Below are 17,723 nucleotides of genomic sequence, written 5' to 3'. Positions count from 1 at the left end.
CTTTATCAAGAAACAAGAAAGGTCTCAGGTACACAACCTAACCCTACACCTAAAGGAGCTGGAGAAATAACAAGAAAGAAACCCTAAGCCCAGCAGGAGAAGAGAAATCACAAAGATTAGAGCAGAAATCAATGAAATAGAAACCAAAAATCAATAGAACAAATCAACGAAAGTAGGAGCTGGTTCTTTGAAAGAATTAATAAAATTGATAAACCCCTGGCCCAACTTATCAAAAAGAAAAGAGAAAGGACCCAAATAAATAAAATCATGAATGAAAGAGGAGAGATCACAACTAACACCAAAGAAATACAAACTATTATAAGAACATACTATGAGCAACTCTACGGCAATAAATTTGACAATCTGGAAGAAATGGATGCATTCCTAGAAACATATTTATTTATTTTTAAATATTTTATTTATTTATTTGACAGACAAGATCACAAGTAGGCAGAGAGGCAGGAAGAGAGAGAGGAGGAAGCAGGCTCCCTGCTGAGGAAAGAGTCTGATGCAGGGCTCAATCCCAGGACCCTGAGATCATGACCTGAGCCAAAGGCAGATGCTTAACCCACGGAGTCACCGAGGTGCCCTAAAGATCACAATTTTAAATGGGAATATTCAGTGTCTGATTGACTGAGAAGGTGACATTGAGTGACGATTTGAAGATGATGGAGTAAACCATGCATGTTTTTTTTTTTTATGTTTTATTTTTAAGTGACCTCTACACCCAACACGGGGCTCAACTTGAAACCCTCTATGCCCAACACGGGGCTCAGACATGCAACCCTGAGATCAAGAATCACTTGCTCTATTGACTTAGACAGCCAGATGTGCCTAAACCATGTATGTATTTGAGCAAAGGACACTTCTAGCCAGAGGAAGAGAGAGAGCAAAGATCTTGAGAATTAATGTGCCTGACTTGTTTGATCAGTCAAAAGGCTACTTTAATATGGAGTAGAATGAGAGCACCTACTCTTTCCACACTCTATTCCCTGATAGTCGAGGCTGTGAAAAATATTTATGCATAGATAGGGAACAAAGTATCAGGAGTCACTATGATAATTTTATACCAAGTAGTCCTTCCCTTCCCTTGGCAATTTTTTAAAATAGATACTATTTATTTATTTGACAGAGAGAGAGATCACAGTAGGCAGAGAGGCAGGCAGAGAGAAAGGGGAAGCAGGCTCCGTGCTGAGCAGAGAGCCGGATATGGGGCTCAATCCCAGGACCCTGGGATCATGACCTTTGCCAAAGGCAGAGGCTTTAACCCACTGGCCACCCAGGCTCCCCTCACTTGCCAATTTAAACAGCTGTGAACCCTGTAGAAACGCAATAAGAGAATAATTGAGGAAGAGGTTGGTGCGGTGCGTATTTGAAAACTGTTGAGTGCAGAGGGCCCTCCCCATGTTAATATGCGCAGTCAGCCTACTCACCATTGAACCTGTGCTGAGATTATGGTCAGTGAGGCGTTCTTCCTTTCTCCCTGCAGTGTATACACTTCAGTACTCAATAGACTACATATCTTTTGGAATGTGTCCAATTCTGATTATGAAGCTAAAGAAGACATATAGATAATCTTAGAAAGGGTTCATCCCAAAGTTTGTAGATTATCACAAAATTTTCTGTGCTAATCTAAGCAAATATTATAATTAATGTTACAATTTTATATTGCCACCATCACTATCGAATCTAAATTTATATAGACCAATGTAATTTATAGCATTTGCCAAAAGAGGTGGGTTAGTAGGTGGTACCTGTGATCAGTTTTACTGACTCTTAAAGAGCTAGTATAGGAATTTCATTTCCTTACCTAGATTTCTGATTCTCTAGAAATAATTTTACATATAGTTGCCATAAAAATACTAATAAGGGCTTTTATAACTTCATTCATTGTCTTGATCCCTAAACTACATTCTATAAAGATTTTATATACCTCAGTTGGGAATTTTCTTGACAGAAAGTTTGGGCAGAGAAAATGTAGCTTTAGTAGTAGATGACATCTAATCTTTTTCACTTTTCCTACAGTTCAAAGTTATTGATTACCTTGACCAAATGTCTTTTGGCCTTCTTTCAGTATATGGATATCTTTGAATATTTAAAAAATGTATTTTAATGCATAAAGGGCTAGATTTCTTTTTATATACGTTTTTTTAATTTTGGGGGGGATGCTATTTTTTTTTAATTTTTTAAAATTAAATTTATTTATTTTCAGCATAACAGTATTCATTATTTTTTCACCACACCCAGTGCTCCATGCAATCCATGCCCTTTAAGATTTTATTTATTCCAGAGAGAGCCTGTGCCAGAGAGCACAAGCAGAGGGAGTGGCAGAGGGAGAGGGAGGAGCAGGCTCCCTGCTGAGAGCCTGATGTAGGGCTTGATCCCAGGATCCTGAGATCATGACCTGAGCAGAAGGTAGCTGCTTTACTGACCGAGCTCCCCAGATCCTTTATAAACATAAATGTTGAAGCTTAGCATTCACACAAAACTGTACAAATCACAAATCTGTACCTCAGTAAGTTTTCACACAGTGAACTCAGTATATTATTGGCATCCAGCTCAAGAAGTGAAATGTTACCAGAAACTTCCTAGTGTCCCTTTCTTCCCACCACAAGCGTATCGTTGTTCTGACTCATAACGTACATTAATTGGCCTGCATTTGAACTTTACATAAACATAATACATGTAATGTATATGGCTTCTTTCATTCAAAGTGATGTTTATGAGATCCATCCATGTTTTTACATGAAGTTTTACTTCATTCATACCCATTTCATAGCATTCTGTGAATCACAATATTGTGTATTCTCCATTAGGTTGTTTCTAGTTTTGGCCTAAAGAGTGGTCTTGTGAATATTTCTTATGTTTCTTGGTGAACATATGTATGCATTTATCCTTAGGGATGGACCGAGCTTTACTTACAACTGTTAACTTTACAAACATTTTATAAGGTTTTAATAATTTAATCAGTAACGTTCAAGACCATTCTAAGCCTAATAAAAAACACTTGTTTACTCTGTAATGATTGTATTCTTCCTAGAGAAAGTCCTAGAAAATGATCTAGGAATCTAAGAGAGTCATGAGTTTAATTCTAGATTTTCATAAAGCCTTTCAGCCGAGAGATATTTTATGTTTTGGTATACTTCTTATCAGGTAGTTTCTTTTTAGCCCTGACCAGTGTACTTGAGTTCTTTTTTTCCCCACGGAGAACTCTTTAAAGTTGTCTAATACAGGGTTGCAAATTGGCTGCAAGTGTATTATTAAACCAGAGTAATTTAAAATAAATACATAAAAGTACACACATAAATGTGCTTTTAATTTAAGTTGATAGCTAACATTTTTAATGATGTCTGTTGAATTCTTGACAAACCCACAAAAATTTACTGTGCTTGGAGGTAAACTTCCATGGGTAAGGTACCTTCCCTTTACCATGACTTGACATTAAAAAAATACAATAATCTATTGCTGATTGAATTTTTACTGATTTAAATGCTTAAGGTTTAGTTCTTAATGGCTATTTTACAAATAAGTCTTCATTCTGAACATACCATTTATAACCTTTTTTTGAGAGGAAGGGGATTTTGAATTTTATTACAATTTCAGATTTTAAATTGTGAGCATAGTGCAGAGAACTCTCTGTACTCTTAACTAAACTCAGTAGTCATTTGCTCACTTGCTTTACATAAATGTATTTTTAAACTGTTTAAGCGTAAATTGTAGATATCCTCCTGCTCCTTTAACCCAAATACATTGTTATATATATCCTAAAGTATAAGAATATTCTATTACATAACTCCAGTATAGTTATTAAAGTCAGGATATTTCACACGGTTCCAGAACTAATTATGAAATTTAGTTATATTCAATTTTCTGCATTTCTCTTATTAATACCTTTTGTAGTGAGGTCTTCCCATCCCCCACCCCAAATCCAGGTTTAAGACTCAATCCAGGTTTACACATTTAGTTTTTCTTTAATTTTTTTAAAAAAACTATTTGAGAGAGAGAGAGAGAGAGAGAGAGAGAGAGAGCAGGCAGTGGGGAGGGTCAGAGGGAGAGAGAGAATGAGAATCTTCAATCAGACGGATCATGACCTGAATCAGAATCGAGAGTTGCTGCCTAACTGCCTGAGCCACCCAGGCACCCCTTGATTTTTCTTCAATCTGAAAAAGTTGTTTAGCCTATTTACTTACTTATTTATTTATTTGAGAGAGAGTGAGTGAGCACACATGCAAGTGCAAGAGCCGGTGAGGGGGAGGGCAGAGGGAGAGTATCTGAAGCAAACTGTGCACTGAGTGTAGAGCCTCACACTGGGATCAGTCTCACGACCCTATCAGGAGGTGAGCCGAAGTCTTATGTTTAACTGATTCAGTCACCCAGTCTCCCCTCCCCTCTCTATTATTATGGGAGTGGGTATGGATCTTTCATGACCTTAAAATTTGTGCAATATACATACTAATTTGTGGAATAGTCCTGTTTGTTTTTGATGTTTTCTCTTTTAATTACTGTTGTGATTTATAATTAGAGATACATATTTAGGGGTGCCTGGGTGTCTCAGTGGGTTAAAGCCTCTGCCTTCAGCTCAGTTCATGATCCCAGGGTCCTGGGATCAAGTCACACATCGGGTTCTCTGCTCAGCAGGGAGCCTGCTTCCCTTCCTCTCTCTCTGCCTGCCTCTCTGCCTACATGTGATCTCTGTCTGTCAAATAAATAAATAAAATCTAAAAAAAAAAAAAGAAATACATATGTAGTCTTAGTCCCATTTCTTGTAGTTTTATAGTGATGATAGGAATAGATTTGTCTTCTGTTAATGAGTCAACTCTTACAGCACACTTAAGGTTAGCAGCTGGTTGCCAGGACAATCAACGATGTGATAAGAGGGCTGGAACTTTCCACAAGTTAGTATGTATTCTGCAGTCTTTTGGGGTGAAGTCCTTAACTTACGGTATTTGATGCTATCTCCAGGTGGGTAGCATCAGAATTGATTGGAAAGTTAGGGTGCCCAACTGGTGTTGGAGAATTGTTTCTTGGTGTGAGGGAAAACCATATGCTAGAATTGGGTCCAAGATGGTAATGACCTTGTGGTGTCCCTGGACCAAATGATCATGCTATGCTGTAATCACTTACATTAAGCTTTTATGGTTTCCAGTGTTTTGTGGTTAAAATTAGCAGTGTGAGGGCTGGGAAAAATGTATAAAGAAGAATGAGAGAAACATGCTTTCAGTTGTCAAATGAGTGAGTCAGAGGAGTAAAAGGCATAGGAAATACCGTCAGTGATACTGTAATAGTGTTGTATGGTGACAGAGGGTAGCTACACTTGTGAGCACAGCATAATATTTAAACTTGTCAAATCACTATGCTGTGCACCTGAAACTAATGTAACTGTGTGTCAACGATACTCAGACATTTTTAATCAAAATAATAAAATCAGCACTGTGATGATCATCTTATTATCTCAAGGCTTTGCCTACATCCTTAATTATCTCTTCAGAATAAAGTCTAGATTTGCTCATTTATTTATTCATTATTCTGGATTCTAATTCTCGAAACGGAATTGGTAAGTTAAAGGTGGCACTCATATTTAAGGTTTGTTTCTATACCGCCCACTATCTCTACTGACTGTGTTCAGCAGTGTATAAAAGTGTTGGTATGAACCTCTGCAAATTTAGGATTCATTTATTAGAATCAGTACTATAACATCAGAAAGTTTAAAGTCATAGAATAGTTAAACACTTTTCTTTCTAATCAGAAGAGATATTTTACAAAATTATGGGAAAATTCTCAGTTACAAAAATACATTCTACCACTTAAACCAGTTAAGAATGACAATAACATGGCAATACAAGGGGTAGTCTTAGGGGAATTTTTCAACAACTTTCCTTTAAGTTAGTTTTTATGTTAAAATGTAGCATTAATTAATAAAGGGTTTTTTACCTTTTTAAATGAAAAATGAAATGTTGTGGAAACCAGAGAAATCTGTTATTCCAACTTATGAAAAAGTACTGCTGTTATGAAAATTTTCAAACATAGGAAAAGTTACAAAGCTACAGAAGTGAACTACATTACTTCTACATACTTTGTTATGTGTCACCTAAGACTAAGGACATTATCCTGAAGAGAATAATTTATCCTACCAAATAAAATTGAATACTATTTTCTTAATATCTTGTACTCTGGAATTTTTTCAAAATTTCCTCAGATGTCCACATCAAATTTTCATCAGAGTTTCTGAAATATGTGTTTTATGGAAGAACATGAAGTCAAGAGTTCATGTGTCACATTTGGTTGCTTAATCTTTTAATCTGTGTTTATGTGAATTTTATCTTACTTGTTTAATGACAGATAAGTTTATTATGTTCCATTCTCTCAAGACTTAAATGGTAGAGTGAAATTAGTTTTAAAGAAGTTCCTGAAGAGAATCATTACTAGAGACATATGTTTTGCTTTGTTTCAAAATAACAGTCATGTGCTTTCAACCTCAAAACTATGTATGCATTAATTAATAACTGTTTGTTTCATAGGTTCACATCAGGTTTTATTTTTATTTTTTAAGTTGAATCAGTGTATTTGTTTTCTCTTTCAGGAATACTTTGAGTTGGACCACCAGAGACAGGAAAGATGCTTCTTACTCGAGCTGTGGCTGGAGAAGCTGATGTTCCTTTTTATTATTCTTCTGGATCAGAATTTGATGAAATGTTTGTGAGTGTGGGAGCCAGCCATATTAGAAATCTATTTAGTATGTTTTTATTTCCTATTTTTTTTTTTTTTTTTTTTTTTTTATTTTTTATTTTTTATTTTTTAAAATATTTTTATTTTTTATAAACATATATTTTTATCCCCAAGGTTACAGGTCTGTGAATCGCCAGGTTTACACACTTCACAGCACTCACCAAAGCACATACCCTCCCCAATGTCCATAACCCCACCCCCCTTCTCCCCACCCGCCTCCCCCCAGCAACCCTCAGTTTGTTTTGTGAGATTAAGAGTCACTTATGGTTTGTCTCCCTCCCAATCCCATCTTGTTTCATTGATTCTTCTCCTACCCACTTAAGCCCCCATGTTGTATCACCACTTCCTCATATCAGGGAGATCATATGATAGTTGTCTTTCTCTGCTTGACTTATTTCGCTAAGCATGATATGCTCTAGTTCCATCCATGTTGTCGCAAATGGCAAGATTTTGTTTCTTTTGATAGCTGCATAGAATTCCATTGTGTATACATACCACATCTTCTTGATCCATTCATCTGTTGATGGACATCTAGGTTCTTTCCATAGTTTGGCTATTGTGGACATTGCTGCTATAAACATTTGGGTGCACGTGCCCCTTCGGATCACAAGGTTTGTATCCTTAGGGTAAATACCCAGTAGTGCAATTGCTGGGTCATAGGGCAGTTCTATTTTCAACATTTTGAGGAACCTCCATACTGTTTTCCAGAGTGGTTGCACCAGCTTGCACTCCCACCAACAGTGTAGGAGTGTCCCCCTTTCGCCGCATCCTCGCCAGCATCTGTCATTTCCTGACTTGTTGATTTTAGCCATTCTGACTGGTGAGAGGTGATATCTCATTGTGGTTTTGATTTGTATTTTCCTGATGCTGAGTGATATGGAGCACTTTTTCATGTGTCTGTTGTCCATCTGGATGTCTTCTTTGCAGAAATGTCTATTCATGTCCTCTGCCCATTTCTTGATTGGATTATTTGTTCATTGGGTACTGAGTTTGCTAAGTCCTTTATAGATTTTGGACACTAGTCCTTTATCTGATATGTCGTTTGCAAATATCTTCTCCCATTCTGTCAGTTGTCTTTTGATTTTGTTAACTGTTTCCTTTGCTGTGGAAAAGCTTTTGATCTTGATGAAATCCCAATAGTTCATTTTTGCCCTTGCTTTCCTTGCCTTTGGCGATGTTCCTAGGAAGATTTTGCTGGGGCTGAGGTCGAAGAGGTTGCTGCCTGTGTTCTCCTCAAGGATTTGGATGGATTCCTTTCTCACATTGAGGTCCTTCCTCCATTTTGAGTCTATTTTCGTGTGTGGTGTAAGGAAATGGTCCAATTTCATTTTTCTGCATGTGGCTGTCCAATTTTCCAAACACCATTTGTTAAAGAGGCTGTCTTTTTTCCAGTGGACATTCTTTCCTGCTTTGTTGAAGATTAGTCGAGCATAGAGTTGAGGGTCTATTTCTGGACTCTCTATTCTGCTCCATTGATCTATGTGTCTGTTATTGTGCCAGGATCATACTGTCTTGATGATGACAGCTTTGTAAGAGAGCTTGAAGTCTGGAATCCTGATGCCACCAACTTTGGCTTTCCTTTTCAATATTCCTTTGGATATTCGAGGTCTTTTCTGATTCCATATAAATTTTAGAATTATTTGCTCTATTCCTTAGAAAAAAATGGATGGGATTTTGATAGGGATTGCATTAAATGTGTAGATTCCTTGAGGTAGCATAGACATTTTCAAATATTTGTTCTTCCAATCCATGAGCATGGAATATTTTTCCATTTCTTTGTGTCTTCCTCAATTTCTTTCATGAGTACTTTATAGTTTTCTGAGTATAGATTCTTTGCCTCTTTGGTTGGGTTTATTTCTAGGTATCTTATGGTTTGGGTGCAATTATAAATGGAATTGACAAAATTTAGCAATTTTCAAAAAATTCCATTTTAGAAAAGGAATGTTTTCTTGAGAGTATTTGGATACTTCTTGAAGATAAATATCAGTGGTTTTAGATTAATGTAAAATATGAAGTAATAGAAAAAGCACATAAAATGTCACCACTTTGGACCAAAAAGAAGCAAACTGTAAAATAAGACATAGGAAAATATTGTGGACACACTTGAGTAATTAATGCAGCTATTAAATTAAGCTCTAGTATTTTCAAGGATAGGTGAATCAATTTATAAAACCTGATATGTTGGGTCACCTGGATGGCTCAGTAGGTTAAGTGACTGCCTTCAGCTCAGGTCATGATCCTGGAGCCCCAGTATCGAGTCCCACATTGGGCTCCCATCTCCATGAGGGAGATTCTCCCTCTGACATTCTCCCCTCTCATGCTCTTTCTCACTCTCAAATAAAAGTAATTAAAATATTTTTTTAAAAAGCCTGTTTTTTTCCCTCTAATAGGGGTAGCTTTTATAAATGTACATATAATTTCTAAATACTTAAGTATAAAGTATTTCAAGATGAAATTCAGAAAACAAAATGTTTTCTGAATGTTTTCAGTTGTGCTTAGGCTAGTAACAGTTTAGGTCATCATTTGAAGATTTATAAGTCATGTCTGGCAACTCTGCATTTCTTTATTTTTCACACAGTTATTTAAATTTAATAAGTTTTGTGATGTGTCCCAATGGGATTTTAATGATCTATTTAATAGCAATTTTGGTTTTCCTTTAGAAAAAGTAAGTTCATTTTGTAGTTACAGTGATATAAATATTTTAAGTTCTAGTTCAGGAGAGTTGTTTTCTTTTTTCTTTTGGAATATGAGTCATTTGTGAAGAGTTGTTTCAGAATTTCAATATTGTGTTTATCTACGTAGCTGTGGATCCAAAAATTGTAGCTCGAGGTACTGTTGGCTTTTCTGGAGCAGAGTTGGAGAATCTTGTGAACCAGTCTGCATTCAAGGCAGCTCTTGATGGAAAAGAAATGGTTACCATGAAGGAACTAGAGTTTTCCAAAGATAAAATTCTAATGGATAGGTTTTTTCTCTTTCATTTTCCCTGTCTTACACTGTTCATTATGTTAGAGAATAAATTCTTTTTGAGAAAAATGTTATAAGAAAGAAAGGAATAGGAGCAAGAAAATATTTACTCAAAAGTAGCCACACAACTGGGCCTCTTGCAGAACAAATACAGTTTATATGATTATACAGTTTGGGGGCAGGGGGTACCCATGTGTTTACTCTTGTCTGGTATAGCTGATAAAAGAATAATTGTACCAATAAAAGAAAAATTTTGCTAATTTTCAGTATTTGATTTTAAATCTTGAATGAACTTCAGAACAATTTAGTTCTGACATTTCTTGTTGAAACGTATTTTCTGGAATTAGGATTAAACTTCCTGGTTGATAGTAAGGAGTAAGAGGACAGCTCTTACATATTTGGTTGTCAGTTGGCAAATTATTTTGGTTTAAAATAACTTATTAATGGTATTAAAGTCATGTCACTCTAAGAATTCCTTAAAGGCAAGTTGGTTTCATTCATCTAAATATACTTTCCTAATGGGATAATTATTCAATTAAATTTTTATCCTTAGGGCCTGAACGTAGAAGCATGGAAATTGACAATAAAAACAAAACCATCTCAGCGTATCATGAATCTGGTCATGCTATTATTGCATATTACACTAAGGACGCAATGCCTATCAACAAAGCTACAATCATGCCAAGAGGGCCAACACCTGGACATGTATCTTTTTTTTTTTTTTCTTTTCCTTCAAATAACACTCTCCAAAAGCTGTAGGAAACTGTTGAGGAAAATAATTAAAAAGAAAATTCAACTAAGTTCTAAGTTTGCTGATAACTTTCTTTTTTAACATTCTGAACCATTGTGAGATCAGAGATACTCATGAACTTATATGCTAATAAAGAATACTAATAATTCAAATATTATATATCTACATGATGAAATTTAAGTCTTGAATGACAACAAAGTATCATTCTTAAATATGTCACTGCTTTTTTCCCTCTGCAAAGAAACTAGGTTAGTGGTTCCATAGTCTTTCTAAGATTTTTCTCACTGAGTACAAGTTTCATTTTCTTATCTTTCTAACGATAGATATTTTAAGCCCTTTTCGGCACCTGGGTACAAGTCCATCCTGTTGCAGCATTATCCTGTTGCAGGATTAAAGAGCTATGATATGTAAAATGAACTTTTGCTTTGTAAGGAATTTTTCTCCCTTTGTATAATGCCAGTTTTGTCGTTAGTCTCCTGAGACCAACTCTACTAAATGTCTTTGAGCTGTCAGCATCATGACATTAAGTGCTATAGCAAGAGCCAGATGATAATTCTGATCATTAATGTAAATATTTCCAACTGTGTCTGGAGTTTTTCTTTGTTTCCAATTGTCCAGGTGTCCCTCTTGCCTGAGAATGACAGACGGAATGAAACTAGAGCTCAGCTGCTTGTGCAGATGGATGTTAGTATGGGAAGAAGAGGGGCTGAGGAGATTATTTTTGGAACTTACCATATCACAACAGGTTGGCTGTAAAGAATGGCTTTAGTTCAGATGTGCTTGCTGATATAAAAATATTTTAAAATATTCAGTCTATATATATTTTAAAATTTTAGGTGCTTCCAGTGATTTTGATATTGCAACCAAATTGCAAAGTGGATGGTTACCAGATTTGGAATGAGTGAAAAGGGAATAGCTAATTTTACCCCTCCCTCATGTATCAAATGATGATTTGCCAAGTGTCTCCTTATGAGACAGGGTTCTTTTTTTATTCTTAAGACTTTATTTATTTATTTTTTTTACTGTAGAGAGCGAGTTGAGAGGGGAGATGGTCAGAGGGAGAAGCAGACTCCCAGCTGAGCAGGGAGCCCAGTGCAGGCCTTGATCCTAGGACTCCGGCACCATGACCAGAGCTGAAGTGAGTCTCGTAACCCACTGAGCTACCCCAGGCACCTTAGGAGAGAGGGTTCTTGTTATAAACTGGTAACATTTACTTTCCCCCTGTCTCATTTCGAGTAGATTTGTCACAGCTCATTCTAAACTAAACTTTTTTTTTTTTTTTTTTGAGTGCTAAAGTATAGTATTCACTTTCCATTCTGGCTGCTTGGACAATAGTAGTATGTCATGAGTTAAGCAAATGATAAGATACTCTTTTTTTGTTCATATGACCTAAACTTCTGTTTGCTGAGCTTGCTTACTTTGCCCTTCCCATGTATTTCACTCTCCTACGTTATCACTGTAGCTTCACACAGCACTTTTAGTAACTACTTTGTGGATTTCTGGATTTAGAATAGTGGCAAAGGTTTTCTAAGAAGGTACTCAGAACCATATTTGGGATTTTAAAGTTTCTCTCTTGTTCATACTTTTTAGTCTTACACTTTCAGAAGAATGATGAAATTTCTATACTGAATTCCTTCCTTGCCCTTGATGAGGTTTCCTTAGGTATAGGATAGTACTTCCTCTGTTTACATTTATGAGTGGTTTGGGGTGTTTCTGTTCAATTTCTTTCTTTTCATTTGTTTTAGCTTGGAGTTGTGACCTACAGTGATACTGGGAAACCAAGTCCAGAAACTCAATCTGCTATTGAACAAGAAATTAGAATCCTTCTAAGGGTAATAATTCTATTTTTATGTGCTTATTCATCTGTCTAGTCATTAATGTGCTTAAATAGTTAGGTGCTACCAGAGGATAATGGTTATCCCCTGTGTAGAAATGTCGCTATATATAATCAAGAGAATGAGTGCACCATTGAAGCCATGATTTGAGTATGCAGTTGGGAGCCTCTGGTCATAGACTAAATCTTTATTTTACTCTGGCCATAGGCTAGGAACTGTCAATATCAGTAATTTTAAATACTCTACTTCATCTGTAAAACCATAGTGTTGTTAGAATAGGGAGGATATTTGATTATTTGAATCTTTATTAGTTTTTCACTCTGACATATATTTCATTCCACAAATATTAGTTACTTTGTGCCTCGCTGTGTACATATGTACATATGCTGAGAAGGAAGCATAAAGGTCTTTGAAAACAAAAGCCTTTTTGATTGCAGGGTCTAGTACAGAGTATGTGAGCATCGATTCAGTGAGATGAGTGAGAGGTTCTGTGGAATCTCCTTAAGGCAGAGCAGATGCTTGGATTAGGGGAGTGGGAGGGGAAATTGAGAAAAATGAAAGCATTCAAGAGATGCTGATCTAGTGGAATCGAATGCCTTTCTGATATTTGGGTGAGAGTGCAGCTAAATTAAGTAACAAAGCTGTGTTCTTGATTTCTGCCTGGTGCAGCCATCTAGTTGTGTGTGCCGTTGACTGAGAAACCACTGATGATGGCCCAAGGTGGGGAAGTGTGTACATTATAAGCTGAGTTTTATACATATTGAATTTGAAGTGTTTTCTTTTTTTAAGGTTTTACTTGTTTATTTGAGAGAGATCGAGAGAGCCTGAGCATAAAGTGGGGTGGGTGAGGGGCAGAGGGAGAAGCAGATATCCCTGTTGAGCAGGGAGCCTGATGTGGGGCATGATCCCTGGACTCTGGGATCATGAGCTGAGCGGAAGGCAGACACTTAACCAGCTCAGCTCCTGAATTTGAGGTGTGTTAGTGAAGATTTCATGTGGGGAGGGATACGTGGGTCTGGTGCTTATTGCAGAGGTTGGATATGTGCATTCCATTTGGATGTACATAAAGGCAGGTCTTGGAATGGAAAAGACTGAGCTAAACAGCTGAAAGTCTAGTGAACGAGAACTGGAATTAGGGTTGTAGATGGCATAATGAAGCATGTTGAAGTCAGATGGTGTAAACTTCAACGGAATTATGCTTTATAGAAGAGGCTCATAAAGTAATCATCTGTCAGCGGTGAGGGGAGCAATGGTCTCATCTCTTTACTCTGAAAGATCTGGGATAAGAGGAAATCAGTAGCTGTCAGTGGAGGGATTCAGCGTGTCCCCAGGAGGGCCAGGTTTTGATTAACTCAAGGAGGTAAAAGCTTTAAAGTCATTAAGTTTATGAAAAGTTTATATGTTGGAAAGGTTTAGAAGGTGTTTCAGAAGAAGAATTCTCTCTCCCTTGCCTGAATCTTCATTTTTTTTTTTTTTACTATTTATGTTATCTTGAGTAAATTATCTCTTCTAGTATTAGAGCATTGGAAATACTCTTTCTTTGCTCTTAATCGTTTTCTGAAATATTAAGCTTGCTAGGGCGTAGGTACTCTTTCCACTAGATGGCAAACTTACATTGTTATTAAGGAAAATGATGCTTAGCTAGTATACATTTTAGGTTCAAATGTATATGAAACTTAAAGGTATAAAAGCCTTAGCATAGTCTTTTTTTTTTTTTTTAAGATTTTATTTATTTGTCAGAGAGAGAGAGGGAGAGAGAGTGAACACAGGCAGACGCAGAGGGAGAAGCAGACTCCCTGCCGAGCAAGGAGCCCGATGTGGGACTCGATCCCAGGATGCTAGGATCATGACCTGAGCCGAAGGCAACTACTCAACCAACTGAGCCACCCAGGTGTCTCGCCTTAGCATAGTCTTCCATGGTACAGTGTACGGGTTTCATTCCAATGGAGTTTTTAAAGTTAATTCTAATTCATCCTAGGTTATTAGTTTCAATATTCCATGACATATTTATAATACTTTATATGTTCTCTTTAATTTGATATTTCACTTGACCATAACAGTTTTGTTTAGAATGTCTAAGGATGTTTATTTTTAATACTTGTGTTATTTTTATATGACGTATGCTTCTTGGTGTTGGTAAACTCATTTTACAGTGGTATAGTGGTCACTGACTGACAGGTAAGTTGTTACCAAATAAGAATAGAAAAGTAGATCTTTTCTCATCCTTTAAAGTGAATAAATTGGTGAAATCCCACAAGGAGAAAGGAGCAAACATGCCTTTCCTTTTAACATGTATATTGAATAGAGAAATAGATTTCTTCATGCTTGGCACGAAATAAAGCTTTGCTTGACCTTCGTTTTGTATCAGTCTCGTTCCTTTGATTAGGGAATTGTCCGGGAACAAACAATGAGCACTGAGCCAGCATCAGAATTTCTGGGAAAAGCCTCTGGAGGCAAGATCACGGGATCCTGTCTGTCTGGTTGTGGAGCTCCAGGGTATGGCCCACCGGGGAGAAGCTGGAGCAGCCATGCTCCCCAGGGCTAGAGTGGATGCGGGGACGCCCCTTCCCTCCACTGGTAGGTCGCCAGGGGGTTTATGTCCCCATAGGCAGCCAGGGGGTTTGAGTCCCCCTAGGTGTCCAGGGGCTTCAAGTCCCCCTAGAAAATCCCCACCTGTGTCAGGACCACAGGCCTGCAGTTGTCTTTGTCTTGTTTTGTTGTTGTTGTTGCAGTAGCAGAAATATCTGCTATTTATTTATTTCTAATGGTATTAAATACTAATATTGATAATTGGTAATTCTTGATTTTCATATGATCTATAAATCTAAATATCTAATAAAATGAAAAAATAATTTCATTTATTATTGAATATAATGTATATGAAAATATGTCATATATAAATATATATTTATGTATAAGATATATAAAATATATATTATTTCATATATAAAATATATATAATATACATAATGTACAAAAATAAAACTGTTCCTGTTTATTTGAATCCTGAGCTTCCTTTGGCTTAAAGTTTCTTGAAAATCAGATTGTAGATTTACTTAAAAAGAATTCTTCGTTATTTTAGTCCTCTTTTCCCATAGTGCTTTCAAGAACCAAAATTTATTTAAATGCCAACCATGTGACTAGAACTGCAGTAGAGCTGTTGCATGTATATACCATTATTTCATTTAACGTAAGGCACATTGATTGTGTGATGCCCCACCATATTGTATACCAATAAGAAATCTTAAAAAATTCTGCCAATTATAGTTGTAAGGCATTTGAATGATAAATCACATTACAGTATCAGAGATACTAAGAGGTGACAAAATGAGCCTCCTAGAATCATTGATATATAGTATTCTTGTGAATATTTAAAACATACCTGAGAAATAGGCATAATTGTATCACTTTTACGTAATGGGAGTGTTGTCTTTTTACAATAGTAGCAATAGTAACAGTCATAATAATAATATGAAACAAACTTTGCATAGATCCTCATTTAAGCATGGTGATGAGGTCTTGTGAGATAACTATCCTTTACTTTATTTTTATTAGTTTTTAGTAATCTCTGTAGCCAACAGGAGGCTTGAATTCATGACCCTTGAGGTCAAGAGTCACATGACCTTCAAACTGAGCAAGGCAGGGAATATGAGATAACTGTTTTTATCTCCATTATTTTGATGAGGAAATTGAGGATAAGGCTGAGCCATAACTATTAAGTTTAAATCCTATTAAGTAAGATTTAAACCCAGGTTGAGCTGAATCCTGAGGTCAAGCTCTACCTAGTCAGATAGCCTGCTCTTTTATTAGTATGGTGAATGTTCACTAATAATTATTGTACTTTCTTCAAAAGAAAATGAAATCTTTGTTTTTGAGTCAAAGGAATAAGATGCTATTTAAACTTTACAATTACATGAATTAATTGCATGTTTTGAAATCGTGCACTATAATTTCCTAAAACATTCTTTCACTTTCATAGGACGCCTCTCCATCTGGCCTGTACCATCGGCCATGCCGACATGGTAGATTTTCTTGTAGAGAGGAAATGCAAGCTTGACCTCTATGATGGAGACTATAGGACTCCTCTAATGAAGGTGTGTGGTAGCAGCTGTGTCTGCCTGAGATGGATTTGATTTAATTACTTAGTATGAAAATCTATTGCAATTAAGTGTAACTAATTGTTTGTAGCATGCTTGCTTTTAATTCCCAGAATTTACACTCTGTTTCTTGGGATACTACTGACAGGCTGTACAATACCAGGAAGAGGCATGTGTAGCTATTCTTTTAGAACATGGTGCTAATCCACATCTTACGGATAAGTTTGGCAATACTGCCCTCCACTATGCTGTTGCTGGTGAGAACACATCAATAGTAGAGAAGCTGATTTTATTCCATGCAAATATTGAAGCAAGAAACAAGGTACGTCAACATTATTTATAAAGTATTTAAAATTTTAAAACATATATTTATTTACATATTTATTCCTATACATAATAAATAATAAATACTGAATTCTATACATCAAGTCCTGTCAACAGGGAAGCAACTCCAAAGCCAGGGCAGGGAGGACTAGAGAACTATGAAGGCCACGGAAAGGGCAGAGTTCTGTTTCCCAGCAGCCCTTCCACCCCAGGAGGAGAATCTTCCCATTAGTGCTTGGGAGTGGATGGTGGGCTCAGAGCCCACAAAGGCTTGAAGGCCTGAGGGGAGCGAGGTGATGCTGGAGGCTGGGTGCTGTGCAGGGGCTTAGGAAACGGGTGCTGCTGGGAAGGGGTGGGAGACCATGACCCAGTGGGGTAACTTGGGTGAGTGCGAGTGGGAGGAGAAAGCAGCAGGTTGCAGGCCCCGGGCACTGCAGGCCCCAAGGTTCTGAAGATGAGAGCACGGGGATCGGGTCATGACATCCTCCAGGGGCATCTACTTGTGCTCATAGCCACTCTGCCTGCCATGTCCCGCACTGGGGTCTCCCATTTCACAGAGTAGTTCCTGCTCAGCATTGTGTAGGTCCTCAGGGCATAGTAGCTGTGCATGGGGAGTCGAGGGGGACCGCACTCACTCTTCCATTTGTTATTTCTTTGACATGCCTTACCTCCTACCACTGCCCTTAAGGAAGCACTGTTGGTTGACATAGATAGGGTCAATTTTTCATACGTAGAAGCTCGAGCATTCCCTGAATGAAAATATTTTTAAATAACTTCATTGTCTAAGATTTCACTTTATTTTTATTTTTTAATTTTTTTTTATTGAGTGCACTTTTTGGAAATACATTTTTGTAGGGACTGTAAAGAAAGAAAGCACATATACAGACTTATAAGAAGAGAAGCATGTTCTTCACATAGCAAGAATTTTTATGCCTCTATGCTTCTAACCCAAGTAGTAATTCTGAGTAATTTTACATGGAATATGCCTTATTCTGCTCTAAGACTATGATCTAGTTATAGGGATAG

At 36.9% G+C, this 17,723-nt stretch overlaps 2 protein-coding genes across 8 annotated transcripts in view; both read left to right on the top strand.

Annotated features, from left to right (window-relative positions):
- Positions 1-11,433, top strand: part of LOC131838131 (ATP-dependent zinc metalloprotease YME1L1-like) — a 31,516-nt gene extending 20,083 nt beyond the window's left edge. The window contains exons 5-8 of the mRNA XM_059183851.1: positions 6,581-6,733; positions 10,244-10,395; positions 11,060-11,186; positions 11,278-11,433. Coding sequence (XP_059039834.1) covers positions 6,616-6,733; positions 10,244-10,395; positions 11,060-11,186; positions 11,278-11,342 — 462 coding nt within the window. The 5' untranslated portion in view covers positions 6,581-6,615 and the 3' untranslated portion in view covers positions 11,343-11,433. The remainder of the gene's footprint in view (positions 1-6,580; positions 6,734-10,243; positions 10,396-11,059; positions 11,187-11,277) is intronic.
- Positions 11,434-14,607: 3,174 nt separating this feature from the next.
- Positions 14,608-17,723, top strand: part of LOC131838128 (ankyrin repeat domain-containing protein 7-like) — a 66,577-nt gene continuing 63,461 nt past the window's right edge. For 3 of the 7 annotated variants that reach the window (XR_009356490.1, XR_009356488.1, XR_009356491.1), the window contains exons 1-3: positions 14,611-14,772; positions 16,256-16,370; positions 16,522-16,695. Coding sequence is in view for 2 of the 7 variants with exons in the window: in XM_059183850.1 (XP_059039833.1) it covers positions 14,684-14,772; positions 16,256-16,370; positions 16,522-16,695 (378 nt within the window). In the remaining 5 variants the exon portion in view is untranslated. Of the gene's footprint in view, positions 14,854-16,255; positions 16,371-16,521; positions 16,696-17,723 lie in introns of all 7 variants that reach the window. The other 4 variants (XR_009356489.1, XM_059183849.1, XM_059183850.1 and 1 more) reach the window with 3 other exon arrangements.

Source organism: Mustela lutreola, chromosome 8, assembly GCF_030435805.1.
Source record: "Mustela lutreola isolate mMusLut2 chromosome 8, mMusLut2.pri, whole genome shotgun sequence".
Classification (NCBI taxonomy): Eukaryota; Metazoa; Chordata; class Mammalia; order Carnivora; family Mustelidae; genus Mustela; species Mustela lutreola.
Note: the sequence above shows the minus strand (reverse complement) of the source record. Positions and strands in the feature narration are given on the sequence as shown.